Source organism: Haliotis rufescens, unplaced genomic scaffold (assembly GCF_023055435.1).
Source record: "Haliotis rufescens isolate VD_foot unplaced genomic scaffold, xgHalRufe1.0.p SCAF_41, whole genome shotgun sequence".
NCBI classification, from domain to species: Eukaryota; Metazoa; Mollusca; class Gastropoda; order Lepetellida; family Haliotidae; genus Haliotis; species Haliotis rufescens.
In genome coordinates this window covers 2121567-2140496 of record NW_025964124.1, presented here as the reverse complement: position 1 = coordinate 2140496, position 18930 = coordinate 2121567, and the positions used below count along the sequence as shown (strand labels likewise).

At 46.8% G+C, this 18930-nt stretch overlaps 1 protein-coding gene across 2 annotated transcripts; it reads left to right on the top strand.

The window, feature by feature from the left end:
* Window positions 1-1687: 1687 nt before the first annotated feature.
* On the top strand, window positions 1688-18194 carry LOC124125305 (high affinity choline transporter 1-like). 2 transcript variants are annotated; one of them, XM_048382826.1, is made up of 10 exons: window positions 1688-1893; window positions 3292-3528; window positions 5471-5578; window positions 11054-11209; window positions 11760-11908; window positions 12225-12350; window positions 12597-12750; window positions 13642-13749; window positions 14716-14822; window positions 16790-18194. In XM_048382826.1, exons 2-10 carry the CDS (start codon window positions 3348-3350, stop codon window positions 17354-17356), a joined length of 1656 nt encoding a protein of 551 aa, XP_048238783.1. In that variant the 5' UTR covers window positions 1688-1893; window positions 3292-3347; the 3' UTR covers window positions 17357-18194. The 2 variants fall into 2 exon arrangements, with proteins under 2 accessions (XP_048238783.1, XP_048238784.1); XM_048382827.1 differs by lacking the exons at window positions 1688-1893; window positions 3292-3528 and adding an exon at window positions 4566-4584.
* Window positions 18195-18930: the final 736 nt, after the last annotated feature.

The window sequence follows — 18930 nt, the reverse complement described above, 5'->3', positions numbered from 1 at the left end:
TTGCTGCCTTTGGGACCGATACACACAGTTCAATTCCCCTGCAGACCGTCCGAGAACCGGCCGATCAAGAGTTACCACCCCTGCACAGGATCGCTACATTTCACCTACATCATCGCAATACCACAGCTACGGAGACTGCAGAACGCATTCCTGCTTTGTGAAGGATATCGGACCAGACTGTCAGGAACCATCTTCGCGAGGCTGGAATCTCACCCAGAAGACCAGTTATCGTCCCTGTTTTGCAACAGATCCATCGACAGCAGGCTTGCGTTGGTGCTATACCTTACAGCCTTGGAACTTGAGAAAATGGAGACGAGTGTGGTTTGGTGATGAATCACGATTTCTTCTTCACCGGCGATATAAAAGACAACGTGTTTATCGTCGTCGAAATGAGAATTTTGCCCCACATTGTGTACGTGAATTCGACAATTTCGCTGGCGGTAGTGTCATGATGTAGGGGGCCATATCATACACCGCGAGATATGACTTGGTTGTGCTTCAGGAAAGTTTGACAGCAAATCGCTACATGAATCAAATTCTTCAACCTCACCTTCTTCCAATCATTGCCCGCCACATGGAGCTGTTTCAGCTCGTGTCACGGGAGACTACCCTCATAATGCCAACATCAACGGTTTGCCCTGGCCGTCGACATCTCCAGATCTCAACCCAATCGAACACCTCTGGGATGAACTCGATCGACGTGTACGTCAACGTCAGAACACGCCGCAGACACTCCCACAACTGGCCAACGCATTACAAGCAGAATGACACTGAGGAGATGCAGAGCCGTGATTGCTGCCCGGGGCGGTCACACGAGATACTGAGTTTAGCGCACACATGTGGCCTTGAAATGACAATGTGACATGTGACATGACAATGTACAGTTTTCAATGCCTTTGTGAGTATCGAGCTCCAAATTTTCGTGTGTATCTATGATATTACATTTAAAATATACTTTACCAGGTACAATACTAATGTACCTGTGCGTTTCTTTTTTCAAGGAGTGTATGCCGAAGAAGAAATAAATGCATATTTGCTTTCAATTTTCACACTTTAGATTACCTACATCAAAATAAATAGTCAATTATGAAACAGTTATGTTCTCTACAGATGTGGTGAGAGGGTAAATATATTTCAAAATGTTCATTTTTCACAACCTATTTAGGTGGTTGGCCAGTTTTATAAGAGATATACAAGAATTTCATTCCTCCACGGCGGCCATAGTGTATTGGTTTAGTTTGTTTGTTTGTTTGTTTGTTTGTTGTTTAACGCCGCACTCAGCAATATTCCAGCTATAGGACGGCGGTCTGTAAATAATCGAGTCTGGACCAGACAATCCAGTGATTGACATCAATTGTGATACGATGAGATGCATCAACCTAGTCACCGCGCCTTGACCACTCAAACCCGCATGACAATCATAGTCGCCTCAAATTACGGCAAGCATGGGATGCTGAATACCTATTCTACCCCGGAACTTCATGGGGCGTACATTATTTTTGGTAGCCCCCATAGCTTACACTATCTGGAATATCACGACCTACAATTGTGCCAAATTTCATGCCTTTATCCCAAAGTGCACAATTTATCACGAAACGGCTGGACAAAATAAGGCAGTGTTGATACCAAAATGAATCCTGTTTCGTTTCAGAAAAACTTGCCATTCCGCATTTTATACATACATTGTTTACGCACGTGTGGCAGTGTAGTGGTGATTGTTATGTCAAATGCTGGGGAATGTGAACCGCAATGGGGAGATACTTGCGTATAATGAATTAAAGCTGACAGAGGGGTGTGTGGAGAACATGTGCTTCGTGTCTATGGTGTTGTCATGATCTAGACTGTCGCGACTCGGGCGTTTCCGTAACGGAGCTCGACTGTTACAGAACCACGGTGAGTATCCTAAGTTCGTGATGTCATAACAACAAGTTTGGCAGGACTGCCGTGTATCGGGCGCTGCAGGATAGAGCTGATTAGCCCAGGCTGTGGCTAAAGCTTCCCTTATATTGTGTGAATCTTCGACACTTAGTGTGTGCTAGGTTCGTATGTCCGTGTGTGTTAGGTTAATGTTACTGCTACTACTACTGCTGGATCGTCAGACCAGGATCCCCCTTCAAACGCCCCGTGATTCCCGTTAAGCATCTCTTTACCATCCAAAGGTTTGGGCATCGTTTCCCCGTCAAACGTCTGTTTGCAGTATCGAGTGAGCACCATGGATGCGGACATTATGCTTGTGCCTTAATCGGGTGCAAGTGAGTGTCTTGGCATCCAAATTATGAACTCTTCAAGTCCTAATGTACACAGGTGAATGGGCGGATACAGAGGGGGGATGCGGGGGTGCGCACCCCCCCCCCCCCCCCTTTTTATTTCAAAAAAAATCTTTATTCTGTATAAATCACCACCAAAGACAATAAATAGATCTTAATTGTGCACCCCCCCCCCCCTTTTCAAAAAAGCTGTTTGTTTGCCCCACTTATAGCATTCCAGTTATATGATGGCGATCTGTAAATAATCAGACCAGACAATCCAGTGATCAACCAGGTCAGCGAGCCTGACCACCCGATCCTGTTTCTTGCCTTTTACGACAAGCATGGGCTGCTGTGATCCCCCTGAAGTGAAGCATCACCTATTTTATTAAGTATTTGAATCAACAAGAACAATGCGCGGGCTTCAAGCATATGCACAGTAAGCAGGCGGATCTCACATCACATGGTTCAGTATCAGAATCATTGGCATCGATGCGACCCATGTGTAGACCTTTGAACTTGCTCTAGAGGAGCAGGACATTCACTTCATCCCAAACTAGTGTGAGTGTGTATGCTAAAAGAGGTGTAAGCCTGTGCACTTTAAATTATGTTCAAGCCTATGGAATGCCAAACTGCTTTGTGTTCTTGGCCTGACAAAAGAAATGCAAATAACATACATGTTGGTTAATATATGAAGAATTACTCCTATTAAATTGTTTTTAAGACTGGTTGGATGCACAAACGAACATGCTTTTATGTTGCTTGAACCGAAGCTCATGGACACATCACATGTGACATCATAGATCCATGACTCGAGATGCACAATTTGTCTCATGCAGGATTAGAGTGTAGTTTGGAAACCACGTGCAGCATATTGTGATAAGAATATAGAAACTGGTAACACTTGCCTGACTGTTTTAGTTTTGTCATTAAGTGTTACACATTGGAAACATCTCTTCTTAACGTACATACTTCTCTCTATATGTTTCTATGGTTCGTGTTTTTTTGGCGGTGAGTGTTAAAGATGTTGCACTTCCTGTTGCAGACCCGGCTGCTGTGCACCGGGCGACATACACCTGTGTGCTCGCTTCACCCACTGGGATGGCGCTGAACGTGGTCGGCCTTATCATCATCATCTTGTTCTACCTCCTGATATTGGTGGTGGGTGTGGTCGCTGCATGGAAGATCAGGGTCAAGGGTCAGCAGGAGGGGAGAACCCTGGAGGCGAGTCTGGTGGCGGGGCGAGACTTGCCCACAGCAGTGGGGGTGTTCACCATGATCGGTAGGTCAGTGCTGTGGGGGTGTTCACCATGATCGGTAGGTCAGTGCTGTGGGGGTGTTCACATTGATTGGTAGGTTGGTGCAGTTGGGGTGTTCACCATGATCGGTAGGTCGGTGCAGTGGGGTGTTCACCATCATCAGTAGGTCGGTGCAGTGGGGGTGTTCACCATGGTCGGTGCAGTGGGTTTGTTCATGATTGGTAGGTCGGTGCAGTGGGGGTGTTCACCATGATCGGTAGGTCGGTGCAGTGGGGGTGTTCACCATGATTGATAGGTCGGTGCAGTGGGGGTGTTCACCATCATCGGTAGGTCGCTGCAGTGGGGGTGTTCACCATGATCGGTGGGTCGGTGCAGTGGGGGTGTTCACCATGATTGGTAGGTCGGTGCAGTGGGGGTGTTCACCATGGTCGGTGCAGTGGGGGTGTTCACCATGATTGGTAGGTGGGTGCAGTGGGGGTGTTCACCATGATTGGTAGGTGGGTGCAGTGGGGGTGTTCACCATGATTGGTAGGTGGGTGCAGTGGGGGTGTTCACCGTGATCGGTAGGTGGGTGCAGTGGGGGTGTTCACCATGATTGGTAGGTGGGTGCAGTGGGGGTGTTCACCATGATCGGTAGGTGGGTGCAGTGGGGGTGTTCACCATGATCGGTAGGTGGGTGCAGTGGGGGTGTTCACCGTGATCGGTAGGTGGGTGCAGTGGGGGTGTTCACCATGATCGGTAGGTGGGTGCAGTGGGGGTGTTCACCATGATCGGTAGGTCGGTGAAGTGGGGGTGTTCACCATTATCGGTAGGTGGGTGCAGTGGGGGTGTTCACCATGATCGGTAGGTGGGTGCAGTGGGGGTGTTCACCATGATCGGTAGGTCGGTGAAGTGGGGGTGTTCACCATTATCGGTAGGTCGGTGAAGTGGGGGTGTTCACCATGATCGGTAGGTCGGTGCAGTTGGGGTGTTCACCATGATTGGTAGGTCGGGGTGTTCACCATTATCGGTAGGTGGGTGCAGTGGGGGTGTTCACCATGATTGGTAGGTCGGTGCAGTGGGGGTGTTCACCATGATCGGTAGGTCGGTGCACTGGGGCTGATGGAGCAGTTGGTCTTGTATTAGGAATACCAGGGCAGAGTAGGTCCTCAGTGGGTTCATGGGTCAGAATAGGTCCTCAGCGGGTTCACAGGGCAGAATAGGTCCTCAGTGGGTTCATGGGTCAGAATAGGTCCTCAATGGGTTCATGGGGCAGAATAGGTCCTCAGCGGGTTCACGGGGCAGAATAGGTCCTCAGTGGGTTCATGGGTCAGAATAGGTCCTCAGTGGGTTCATGGGTCAGAATAGGTCCTCAGTGGGTTCATGGGTCAGAATAGGTCCTCAGTGGGTTCACAGGGCAGAATAGGTCCTCAGCGGGTCTACAGGGCAGAATAGGTCCTCAGCGGGTTCACAGGGCAGAATAGGTCCTCAGCGGGTTCACAGGGCAGAATAGGTCCTCAGCGGGTTCACAGGGCAGAATAGGTCCTCAGCCGGTTCACAGGGCAGAATAGGTCCTCAGTGGGTTCACAGGGCAGAATAGGTCCTCAGCAGGTTCACAGGGCAGAATAGGTCCTCAGCGGGTTCACAGGGCAGAATAGGTCCTCAGCGGGTTCACAGGGCAGAATAGGTCCTCAGTTGGTTCACGGGACAGAATAGGTCCTCAGCGGGTACACGGGGCGAATAGGTCCTCAGCGGGTTCACAGGGCAGAATAGGTCCTCAGTGGGTTCACGGGGCAGAGTAGGTCATCAGTGGGTTCGCAGGGCAGAATAAGTCCTCAGTGGGTGCACGGGGCAGAATAGGTCCTCAGTGGGTTAATGGGGCAGAATAGGTCCTCAGTTGGTTCACGGGACAGATTTGGTCCTCAGTGAATTGAACGGGGCAGATGTGTCACATGAGTCATAAATAAAAGACTTCATCTGTTTCAGCAACAACAGTAGGAGGCGGTTACATCAACGGCACGGCGGAATCGGTGGCAAGCTATGGGCTGGTCTGGACTGTTGCGCCCCTCGGTATCTTCTGTGGACTCTCTCTGGGTGGGTGGTCCTTGAATGTATACACAACTCTAGAAGGTCATAGTTGTCAACACGTGGGTGGTCCTTAAATGTATACACAACTGTAGAAGGTCGTAGTTGGCTGCACGTTGGTGGTCCTTGAATGTATACATATCTGCAGAAGGGCGTAGTTGGCTGCACGTGGGTGGTCCTTGAATGTATACACAACTGTAGAAGGTCGTAGTTGGCTGCACGTTGGTGGTCCTTGAATGTATACACAACTGTAGAAGGTCGTAGTTGGCAACACATGGGTGGTCCTTGAATGTATACACAACTGTAGAAGGTCGTAGTTGGCTGCACGTTGGTGGTCCTTGAATGTATACACAACTGTAGAAGGTCATAGTTGGCAACACATGGGTGGTCCTTGAATGTATACACAACTGTAGAAGGTCGTAGTTGGCTGCACGTTGGTGGTCCTTGAATGTATACACAACTGTAGAAGGTCGTAGTTGGCAACACATGGGTGGTCCTTGAATGTATACATATCTGCAGAAGGTCGTAGTTGGCTGCACGTTGGTGGTCCTTGAATGTATACACAACTGTAGAAGGTCGTAGTTGGCTGCACGTGGGTGGTCCTTGAATGTATACACAACTGTAGAAGGTCGTAGTTGGCAACACGTGGGTGGTCCTTCAATGTATACACAAGTGTAGAAGGTTGTAGTTGACTGGACGTGGGTGGTCCTTGAATGTGTACACAACTGTAGAAGGGCATAGTTGGCTGCAGGTGGATGGTCCTTGAATGTATGCACAACTGTAGAAGGTCGTAGCTGGCAACACGTTGGTGGTCCTTGAATGTGTACACAACTGTAGAAGGTCGTAGTTGGCTGGACGTGGGTGGTCCTTGAATGTATACACAACTGTAGAAGGTCGTAGTTGGCAACACGTGGGTGGTCCTTCAATGTATACACAAGTGTAGAAGGTTGTAGTTGACTGGACGTGGGTGGTCCTTGAATGTATACACAACTGTAGAAGGTCGTAGTTGGCAACACGTGGGTGGTCCTTCAATGTATACATATCTGTAGAAGGTCGTAGTGTGCTACACGTGGGTGGTCCTTGAATGTATGCACAACTGTAGAAGGTCATAGTTGGCTGCAGGTGGGTGGTCCTTGAATGTATTCACAACTGTAGAAGGTCGTAGTTGGCAACACGTGGGTGGTCCTTCAATGTATACACAAGTGTAGAAGGTCGTAGTTGACTGGACGTGGGTGGTCCTTGAATGTATACACAACTGTAGAAGGTCGTAGTTGGCAACACGTGGGTGGTCCTTCAATGTATACATATCTGTAGAAGGTCGTAGTGTGCTACACGTGGGTAGTCCTTGAATGTATGCACAACTGTAGAAGGTCATAGTTGACTGCACGTGGGTTGTCCTTGAATGTATACACAACTGTAGAAGGTCGTAGTTGGCAACACGTGGGTGGTCCTTCAATGTATACACAAGTGTAGAAGGTCGTAGTTGACTGGACGTGGGTGGTCCTTGAATGTATACACAACTGTAGAAGGTCGTAGTTGGCAACACGTGGGTGGTCCTTCAATGTATACACAACTGTAGATGGTCATTGTTGGCAACACGTGGGTGGCCCTTGAATGTATGCACAACTGTAGAAGGTCGTAGTTGGCAACACGTGGGTGGTCCTTGAATGTATGCACAACTGTTGATGGTCATTGTTGGCAACATGTGGGTGGTCCTTGAATGTATGCACAACTGTAGAAGGTCGTAGTTGGCTGCACGTGGGTTGTCCTTGAATGTATGCACAACTGTAGAAGGTCGTAGTTGGCTGCACATGGGTGGTCTTTGAATGTATACACAACTGTAGAAGGTCGTAGTTGGCTGCACGTGGCTGGTCCTTGAATGGGCTGTAATTGTTCCTTGAATGTCAACAGAATGACGTCACTATTGGGGATTTTGAGCTCAAGCTTGGTCTATCGGGAGTGCCTGACAGCTAATGTTTACAGAGTTACCTCCCATTAGTACATTACAGTTCATGAGTCTTGCAGGAGCCCATGATAGTTGATGTTTACCCCGTTCTAATAGTGCTGAGTTACCTCCCTTCTGATAGTACATTGGACCCTCAACTTGTCTGATCACTTGTCTACAGAGTTACCTCCCTTCTGATAGTACATTGGACCCTGAACTTGTCTGATCACTTGTCTACGGAGTTACCTCCCTTCTAATAGTACATTGGACCCTGAAGTTGTCTGATCACTTGTCTACGGAGTAACCTCCCTTCTGATAGTACATTGGACCCTGAACTTGTCTGATCACTTGTCTACGGAGTTACCTCCCTTCTAATAGTACATTGGACCCTGAAGTTGTCTGATCACTTGTCTACGGAGTAACCTCCCTTCTGATAGTACATTGGACCCTGAACTTGTCTGATCACTTGTCTACGGAGTTACCTCCCTTCTAATAGTACATTGGACCCTGAAGTTGTCTGATCACTTGTCTACGGAGTAACCTCCCTTCTGATAGTACATTGGACCCTGAACTTGTCTGATCACTTGTCTACAGAGTTACCTCCCTTCTGATAGTACATTGCAAGCTCCTTCCCAGCGCGTGACACCTTCGTTACACTCTCGGTAACATCGCTGCCACCAGTGTGGGCGCGGCCATTACAAGAATCTTGAAATTTGCCCTCCAACCCTATATGTAGTAACGTTCATACTTTTGTTTATGTCTTTGGGAATGCCATCATATTTCAATTTGAAAAGGTTTACGACTGACCATGTTTTCGAGATGAATTTACTTTGTTGTTTTGATAATCAGATTGGTTCGAGATTGCAGACTAACGGAAAATCAACCAACTTCTCCCTTACATTCTTACTATGTCAATAACACGATAGTTTTAATGAAACAGAGATTCAAAGTGACAAACTAAGAAAGTAATTTAGCAGCGACAAGTGTATTCGGCGTCACGACAGTCGTCACTTGTTTGTAAACATAACGGTTATTCGGTTGCGAGTTCAACTCCAAGCATGGTTGTTGCCACTTATTCACAGTGGGGAGTTTTGACTGGTGGCAGCGATAGTATAGAGAGCTCCGGGAACGTACTATCGCTGTGAGGAGCTTGAGTACATTGGACCCTGAACTTGACTGATCACTTGTCTACGGAGTTACCTCCCTTCTAATAGTACATTGGACCCTGAACTTGTCTGATCACTTGTCTACGGAGTTACCTCCCTTCTAATAGTACATTGGACCCTGAACTTGTCTGATCACTTGTCTACGGAGTTACCTCCCTTCTAATAGTACATTGGACCCTGAACTTGTCTGATCACTTGTCTACAGAGTTACCTCCCTTCTAATAGTACATTGGACCCTGAACTTGTCTGATCACTTGTCTACAGAGTTACCTCCCTTCTGATAGTACATTGGACCCTGAACTTGACTGATCACTTGTCTACGGAGGTACCTCCCTTCTAATAGTACATTGGACCCTGAACTTGTCTGATCACTTGTCTACGGAGTTACCTCCCTTCTAATAGTACATTGGACCCTGAACTTGTCTGATCACTTGTCTACGGAGTTACCTCCCTTCTAATAGTACATTGGACCCTGAACTTGTCTGATCACTTGTCTACAGAGTTACCTCCCTTCTAATAGTACATTGGACCCTAAACTTGTCTGATCAATTGTCTAAAGAGTTACCTCCCTTCTGATAGTACATTGGACCCTCAACTTGTCTGATCACTTGTCTACGGAGTTAGCTCCCTTCTGATAGTACATTGGACCCTCAACTTTTCTGATCACTTGTCTACGGAGTTACCTCCCTTCTGATAGTACATTGGACCCTGAACTTGTCTGATCACTTGTCTACGGAGTTACCTCCCTTCTAATAGTACATTGGACCCTGAACTTGTCTGATCACTTGTCTACAGAGTTACCTCCCTTCTAATAGTACATTGGACCCTGAACTTGTCTGATCACTTGTCTACGGAGTTCCCCTCTTCTGATAGAACATTGGACCCTCAACTTGTCTGATCACTTGTCTACGGAGTTACCTCCCTTCTGATAGTACATTGGACCCTCAACTTGTCTGATCATGCTTTTACGGAGTTACCTCCCTTCTGATAGTACATTGGACCCTGAACTTGTCTGATCACTTGTCTACGGAGTTACCTCCCTTCTAATAGTACATTGGACCCTGAACTTGTCTGATCACTCGTCTACAGAGTTACCTCCCTTCTAATAGTACATTGGACCCTGAACTTGTCTGATCACTTGTCTACGGAGTTACCTCCCTTCTGATAGTACATTGGACCCTGAACTTGTCTGATCACTTGTCTACGGAGTTACCTCCCTTCTAATAGTACATTGGACCCTCAACTTGTCTGATCACTTGTCTACGGAGTTACCTCCCTTCTGATAGTACACTGGACCCTCAACTTGTCTGATCATGCGTCTACAGAGTTACCTCCCTTCTGATAGTACATTGGACCCTCAACTTGTCTGATCATGCGTCTACGGAGTTACCTCCCTTCTGATAGTACATTGGACCCTGAACTTGTCTGATCACTTGTCTACAGAGTTACCTCCCTTCTAATAGTACATTGGACCCTGAACTTGTCTGATCACTCGTCTACAGAGTTACCTCCCTTCTGATAGTACATTGGACCCTGAACTTGTCTGATCACTTGTCTACGGAGTTACCTCCCTTCTGATAGTACATTGGACCCTGAACTTGTCTGATCACTTGTCTACGGAGTTAGCTCCCTTCTGATAGTACATTGGACCCTCAACTTGTCTGATCACTTGTCTACGGAGTTACCTCCCTTCTGATAGTACATTGGACCCTCAACTTGTCTGATCACTTGTCTACGGAGTTACCTCCCTTCTGATAGTACATTGGACCCTAAACTTGTCTGATCACTTGTCTACGGAATTACCTCCCTTCTAATAGTACATTGGACCCTGAACTTGTCTGATCACTTGTCTACGGAGTTACCTCCCTTCTAATAGTACATTGGACCCTGAACTTGTCTGATCACTTGTCTACAGAGTTACCTCCCTTCAGATGTTTCCTCACTAATGCTACTCTCGTAGACTTGCCCGTGAATGTCTTGTTATTCACTTATTAGAATTATACATTTCAATGAACACTAATGAAAGTGATCTTGACTTTGGTCTATTCAGAGGCCATTATTGAGCCCAAGATGTTCGAACTAGAAGCAATATCTTCCTGATTGCGGTTATCCTGGTGTCAATGCTGTGTCCAAATTGATGTTATCCTGCTGTCGATGCTGTATCCAAATTGATGTTATCCGCGTGTCGATGATGTGTCCAAATTGATGTTATCCTGGTGTCGATGCTGTGTCCAAATTTGATGTTATCCTGGTGTTGATGCTGTGTCCAAATTGATGTTATCCTGCTGTTAATGCTGTGTCCAAATTGAGGTTATCCTGGTGTCGATGATGTGTCCAAATTGATGTTATCCTGGTGTCAATGCTGTGTTTCAGGGGGCATTATCTTTGCCCGCGTGATGCGAGACAGGAAGTACGTGACGATGCTCGACCCGTTCCAGGATCAGTACGGCCACCTCCAGGTGCTGCTGGTGTACCTGGCCACCCTGTGTGGAGACCTCTTCTGGACAGCCTCCATACTGTCTGCATTGGGTGAGTGTTGGACAAGCTCCATACTGTCTGCATTGGGTGAGTGTTGGACAAGCTCCATACTGTCTGCATTGGGTGAGTGTTGGACAGGCAGGTGCCTCCAGATGTACTTTGCTGACCACTGAGTTAAGCATCATTCACTCTCTCTCTTGTGAAGTAAATGTTGAAACATAGGACCTGCCATTCAGAAACTTCCACACATGCTCATTGGAAATAAGACCTGCAAAGTTTCGGGTTAGAATTGGTCTTCAGTAATCCATTCTTGTCATAAGAGACGACTAACAGGATCAGGTGCCCAGGTTTGCTGACTTGGTTGATGCATGTTGCCATGTCCTAATTGCGTGGAGCCATGCTCATATCAGTTGCTGGATTGTCTGGTCCAGACTTGATTATTTACAGAGTGTGGCGTTAAACAACAGACACACAAACAAATATTGGAAAGTTTGGCTTATTAAAGGTTAGAGTTGTTGTGTTGTGTTGACATGTTCTTGAATGGTGCTCTGTCCGTGTCCGGTCACTGACGCTTGTCACTCACCCACTCACTCTTCTTCAGGGACAAGTCTGAGTGTCATCATTGACCTGCCGCTGACAGCGACGATCTGTGTGTCATCAGCAGTCACAGTCTCCTATACTATGATTGGTCAGCTCATTGCTGTTGCCTACACAGACATAGCCCAACTGGCACTCATCACGTTCGGCCTGGTGAGTATTTGGTGTGTCCTGATCAGTAGGAGGGTGTGGCCTGATAAGTGGGAGGGTATGGCTTGATCATTAGGAAGGTGTGGCGTGATCAGTAGGAGGGTGTGGCCTGATATGTGGGAGGGTGTGGCTTGATCATTAGGAAGATGTGGCCTGATCAGTAGGAGGGTGTGGCCTGATAAGTGGGAAGGTGTGGCTTGATCATTAGGAAGGTGTGACAGTAGGAGGGTGACAGTGTCGGCGTGTAGTCGGGGTGTAGCCGGATAATTAGGAGAGTGTGGTCAAAAGTTTGGTAATTTTTATATGGTTGTCATTTCAGGTGTTGTCTGTGCCATTTGTTTTGACCAATGAAAACGTTGGAGACATTACAGCCAATTCCAGCCAATGGATGGGCAGCTTAGACAGGACAAGTAGCCTCACATGGGTCGATTTGTTCATAGCAATGGTAAGCTGTTGATCTGTGTTACTTGGACTTGCCATAGAATTCGGGGAATACTTTTGAGTTGTGACAATACCCACCACAGCTTTCATACTGTGTTACAGTGTTGTTTCCATATCTGTCATTATATATCTGCTCAAGTAATGAAATACAGTGTTACCACTAAGAAGTATGAGTCATGAACCAACCTCTAGGAAGTACTTCACCGATATGTTCACATCTGAATGTTGCCAATCTTGTGTGTTTTCCTAGACCTTCGGCACGATCCCGTGGCAGGCGTACTTCCAGCGAGTGCTGGCCGTCCGCAGCGGCACTCAGGCCCGTGTGTTGTCCATCATTGGCGGCTGCGGCGCCCTGGTCCTCGTCATCCCCTCAATCCTCATTGGAGCCGCCTCCGTCTCTGCTGGTACGTAAGTCTGTCCTCATTGGAGCCGCCTCCGTCTCTGCTGGTACGTAAGTCTGTCCTCATTGGAGCCGCCTCCGTCTCTGCTGGTACGTAAGTCTGCCCTCATTGGAGCCGCCTCCGTCTCTGCTGGTACGTAGGTCTGCCCTCATTGGAGCCACCTCCGTCTCTGCTGGTACGTAGGTCTGCCCTCATTGGAGCCGCCTCCGTCTCTGCTGGTACGTAGGTCTGCCCTCATTGGAGCCACCTCCGTCTCTGCTGGTACGTAGGTCTGCCCTCATTGGAGCCGCCTCCGTCTCTGCTGGTACGTAGGTCTGCCCTCATTGGAGCCACCTCTGTCTCTGCTGGTACGTAAGTCTGTCCTCATTGGAGCCGCCTCTGTCTCTGCTGGTACGTAGGTCTGTCCTCATCTCGATGTTTGCCTGTACAATCCAGATGTGGAAGTTCCGGGGTTCAATCCCTGCGACGTCTTCCAAAAGATGTTAAAAGATGGTACTTGTTACCCTGTCTGGCGCTCGGCATGAAGGGGCTTAAACAAGGACTGGTCGGCCTGGAGTCAGTATACTGTGTCTGAGTGGGGTATTCATGTTAAACTGCGGCATGGTATCTCAGTGGGCTAGCACTATAAATCGGCATCAGTCCGGACAAGTACAAGCAGCCACACACACACACACACGTACATGCAAGTCGCTATATAAGTGCAATAATCTTGGACATGATGTTAAACCCCATTTCACCTCACCTGACCTTGTGATGTATTCCATGCCTGTTGTTGATGTATTCCATGCCTGTTGTTAATGGGTTCCATGCCTGTTGTTGATGTATTCCATGCCTGTTGTTGATGTATTCCATGCCTGTTGTTGATGTATTCCATGCCTGTTGTTGATGTTGTAGACTGGAATGTCACATCCCTGAAGGTGTCGCCGCTGGAGATAGGCGAGTCGAGGATGGTGTTGCCGCTGGTGTTGAAGGAGTTCACGCCGACACCGGTGGCTTTACTAGGTGAGTGATGTTTTGTTCATGTCTCTGTGAGTTTAGCAAAACTTGACAACGTGGTTGTGAACTTTCGGCTTTCATCCATTATCCCTCAGTCTGTTTGTTCCCATCCCTTCTTCTCCTGATCTACGGTACATGTCAATACTAGTGTCACATATCTTGTTCTACATGGCATTGAGTAAGGATAAGATATATGGATGAACAACTTCTTTATTACAATTAAGAGCGACGTTTCGGTGTAGGTTCTAACACCGTTGTCAAGCAAGTGATGTACAGAGTATGGTTGACAAGTATATATACAAGTAGGAGGCAGTGTTTATACAGTTAAGTAGGATTAAGATGCAGTTACACTGCTGGAGTAGAGAAGCCTGTTATGTTCTGACAGGGCTTCTTAGCTGTAGGCCTTTAGGTACGAGTTTGTTGCTTGAAAACGTCACTCCTAATTGTAATAAAGAAGTTGTTCATCCGTATGTCATATCCTTACTTATAACTCCAACTTCTTAATGCCTCTCAAAGAAGTTACTTGGCATTGGCTTTGGCTACGTAAGCTTTTTTCAGTTTGTGATGTGGCTGCGACAGCTATCAAGTACCGTATTCGATGTAATAAGCGCCCCGCTCTAATAAGCGCCCACAGCGACATTTGCTAAGTTATTGGCTGGTGAACAACCCCAATTAGCACACCTTCCGATTGATCAATGTGCACCAGACTTATTTATTCGCGTATAATACGCACTCATGTTTTATATGCACCCTTAATTATGGGCAATTAAATTCTGGAAAAATATATCTGTCGTACATAAACACTTCAGGCTGTCAGCATAAACCACGAAATTTATCTTTCAACTCTGTTTTTTTCACCAAAATAATATTCTAATAAGAGCCCCCTATTTCTAATTTTGAGAGCGCACTGGGCGCTTATTACGTCGAATACGGTATATGTTTTGAAAAATCGAAGCCACACGACTGTTACAGGTCTCGGTGCAATATCGGCGGCAGTGATGTCATCGATGGACAGCTCCATCCTCGGTTCCAGCAGCATGTTCACACACAACATCTACAACAACATCATCAGGCCTCAGGTAGGCTGTCATCACTGTCAAACCATGTGAAATAGTTTTATTTTTGTGTTTAACTGAATATGATAAGTAATACATCAACTGCTGACTTCGTGAATAAATATTCATATTTGTTACCCTATATTTGTGATAGGAAGCATATTCACCTCATAGTGTATTCGTTGCAGCCGTGCAAAGTGATCAGATACTACATAACTAAGCCTGTTCCCACTCATCCGTCCTGTGATAAGTGACCGCCTCCGTGGTCTAGTGGTAGAGCGTCCGCCTGAAGAGCGGAAGGTCCTGGGTTCGATCCCCGACCGCGTCATACCAAAAGACATTAAAAGATGGTACCCCGCTCGGCATTAAGGGGCTAAAACAAGGACTGGTTGGCTCGGAGTCAGTATACTGTGTCTGAGTTGGGTATTCATGTTAAACTGCGGCATGGTACCTCATTGAGCTAGCACTATAAATCGGCATCATTCCGGACTAGTACAAGCAGCCACACACACACACATACATGCATGTCGCTATATAAGTGCAATAATCTTGGACGCGATGTTAAACCCCATTTCACCTGACCTTGTGATAAGTGAAATACAGGTTATTTCTACAAAGCCAGGAAATAAGATATTGGTTATTAACATGAATTGAGAAACTTAGGTCCATTGTGGGAATTGTTTGTCACATTTTGCTGCAGACTTAGGCCCGAATATCAGCCCCTAGGCAGGTCCAGATAAATCACTGTGCATCACAGCAGACTTAGGCCTGAATATCAGCCCCTAGGCAGGTCCAGATAAAACTCTGTGCATCACAGCAGACTTAGGCCTGAATATCAGCCCCTAGGCAGGTCCAGATAAAACTCTGTGCATCACAGCAGACTTAGGCCCGAATATCAGCCCCTAGGCAGGTCCAGATAAAACTCTGTGCATCACAGCAGACTTAGGCCCGAATATCAGCCCCTAGGCAGGTCCAGATAAAACTCTGTGCATCACAGCAGACTTAGGCCTGAATATCAGCCCCTAGGCAGGTCCAGATAAAACTCTGTGCATCACAGCAGACTTAGGCCTGAATATCAGCCCCTAGGCAGGTCCAGATAAAACTCTGTGCATCACAGCAGACTTAGGCCTGAATATCAGCCCCTAGGCAGGTCCAGATAAAACTCTGTGCATCACAGCAGACTTAGGCCTGAATATCAGCCCCTAGGCAGGTCCAGATAAAACTCTGTGCATCACAGCAGACTTAGGCCTGAATATCAGCCCCTAGGCAGGTCCAGATAAATCTCTGTGCATCACAGCAGACTTAGGCCTGAATATCAGCCCCTAGGCAGGTCCAGATAAAACTCTGTGCATCACAGCAGACTTTCCTCCCCAAATACCTTGAAAAACTGGGATATGAAGTGTTCAAACAGTGTTACACCCAACTCGCTGCTAACTATATGCATGGTCTTTATTCCTATCATTTCCGGGGCTGTCGGGTAGCCTCGTGGTTAAAGCATTCGCTCGTCACGCCGAAGACCCGGGTTCGATTCCCGACATGGGTAAAATGTGTGAAGCCCATTTCTGGTGTCCCCCGCCGTGATATTGCTGGAATATTGCTAAAAGCGGCGTAAAACCATACTCACTCACTCACTCATATCATTTCCAATCACAAAGTTTCCAAAGTCACCAGAAACGCGATACTTTGCTCGGATGTAAAACCTTTACTCTGTCAGTTGTGGAAAAGCAGATGGTGTGTGAGGTTTGTGACTGTCTGGTGGTGGTGGCTGAGCAGAATATTACTTTAAGGAACACTGATAGCAGAGCGTAGTTACGTCTCCAGGTGCTGGCTTTAACCATGGCGACTGTCAGTTACAAGTTGGTACAGTTTAAAACGTTTGTACATGAAAACAAAAACACCTTGAAACAAAAAGGGGAGAGGTTGTGATAGAGTAGAATAAAACTTGAATGAACACTCACGTCTACTGACAATAACTACTTTGTCTGTTTTAGGCCAAGAACTGGGAGCTGCTGGTGGTCCAGCGTGTTGCCGTGGTTACAGTGGGCGTGTTGGCCACAGTTATCTCCCTTCATGTGCGGATCATCTACGGACTGTTCATCCTGGCAGCCGACATTGTGTTTGTGATTGTGTTGCCGCAGCTGTCGTGTGCCCTCTTCCTTCCTCGCACCAACGCCTACGGCGCCCTCATCGGCTACGGCGTGGGATTGCTCCTCAGACTGGGTGCAGGCGACAGAGATCTTCATCTGGTGCCATTTATTCCCTACCCGTATTACACACCAGCTCATGGACAACTGTTTCCCTTCAGAACCTTTGCAATGATCTGCTCAGCTTTGACTATTTTCATCATATCCGAATTGTTCCGGAGTTTGTTCAGTTTAGGTATCATACCCAGGAAGCTGGATGTGCTGAAAGCATTCAGTCCAAGTACTGTCACCTTGCCCTCCCAGAGCACGACGGAGCAAAGTATAGCTCTGGTGGGCCACAGTGCAGAGCCAGTGTTCGGACCTCAGGCGGAGCAGAGTAACTGTGTTAGAAGGGCCGAAGTTAGAGACTTGTAGGTTCCTCCTGTTAATGTTGTACCATGTTGTTATATGCTTGTGTTATACAATGTGTAGCTGTGTTATATGCTTGTGTTATACAATGTGTAGCTGGGTTATATGCTTGTGTTATACCATGTGTAGCTGGGTTATATGCTTGTGTTATATCATGTATAACTGGGTCATGCTTGTGTTATACCATGTGCATCTAGGTCATGCTTGTGTTATTCCATGTGTAACTGGGTCATGCTTGTGTCATACCATGTGTAACTGGGTTATATGCTTGTGTTATCCGATGCATGACTGGGTTATATGCTTGTGTTATCCCATGCATGACTGGGTTATATGCTTGTGTTATCCCATGCATGACTGGGTTAAATGCTTGTGTTATACCATGTGTAACTGGTTTATACGCTTGTGTTATACCATGTGTAACTGGGTCATGCCTGTGTTATACCATGTGTAACTGGGTCATGCCTGTGTTATACCATGTGTAACTGGATCATGCCTGTGTTATACCATGTGTATCTGGGTCATGCTTGTGTCACACCATGTGTAACTGGGTCATGCCTGTGTTATACCATGTGTAGCTGGGTTATATGCTTGTGTTATACCATGTGTAACTGGATGATGCCTGTGTTATACCATGTGTATCTGGGTCATGCCTGTGTTATTACAGGTGTAACTGGGTCATGCCTGTGTTATTACAGGTGTAACTGGGTCATGCCTGTGTCATTCCATGTAGGGGGCACGGGTGGCCCAGTCGTCTAAGGCGCCGTGATTCGCTGTGCAGAATCCGTCCCTTGGGCACGCCAGAAACCGATGATTGTGGGTTTGAATCCTGGTTCGCCCTGATTATGTTTCTAGGTTTGTCAGCACCATACCCGTGCTCGTGGGTTTCACCGAAGTGTTAAACGTCTGAGACCTGCATCACTTCGGGCTTTCCTCCCACATTAAGCTGACACGCCGTGATATAACTGAAATAATGTTTAAAGCGGCGTTAAACCCAACTCACTCACTCACTCATTCCATGTATGACTGGGTTATATCCTTGTGTTGTAACAAGCATTACTGGGTTATATCATTGTGTTGTAACAAGCGTGACTGGGTTATATGCTTGTGTTGTAACAAGCATTACTGGGTTATATCCTTGTGTTAGGGCATTTATACTGAAGGCATCTGCTATTATTTTCCTCATATTTGTTTTCGTACGTTGTAGGCCATGACATATAATATTTCTAATATTGTTATGGATGTTATGTTGGGCGTATGCAAGCAAACATTTTAAAATGTAACATATGGTTTTCTTATCATCAGCTGACAGCTGCTCCAGAATCTTTAACAATGTGATTTTATGCGTTCTGATGGGACCAGTGACTTTTACTTTTTAGAGATGTTGTAATGTGCGAGCTGTCAGTTATTTTTCTGAAGGTCTCAAGGATGCGAATCTAGCCTGAATTATCTAAAAAAAGCTGATTTATAATTGAGCGCCAAGACTTATGTTAGTGTTGCACCAAAGAGGGTAACAAGCATTACTGGGTTATATCCTTGTGTTGTAACAAGCATGACTGGGTTATATCATGGTGTTAGGGCAT

What these genes read in the sequence shown, in the direction of transcription:
- LOC124125305 (XM_048382826.1), top strand. Translation starts at nt 3,348, where the DNA reads ATGGCGCTGAACGTGGTCGGCCTTATCATCATCATCTTGTTCTACCTC. An exon ending in GGGGGTGTTCACCATGATCG is followed by an intron (nt 3,529 to 5,470) that starts GTAGGTCAGTGC and finishes CATCTGTTTCAG; the next exon opens with CAACAACAGTAGGAGGCGGT. An exon ending in AGCCGCCTCCGTCTCTGCTG is followed by an intron (nt 12,751 to 13,641) that starts GTACGTAAGTCT and finishes TTGATGTTGTAG; the next exon opens with ACTGGAATGTCACATCCCTG.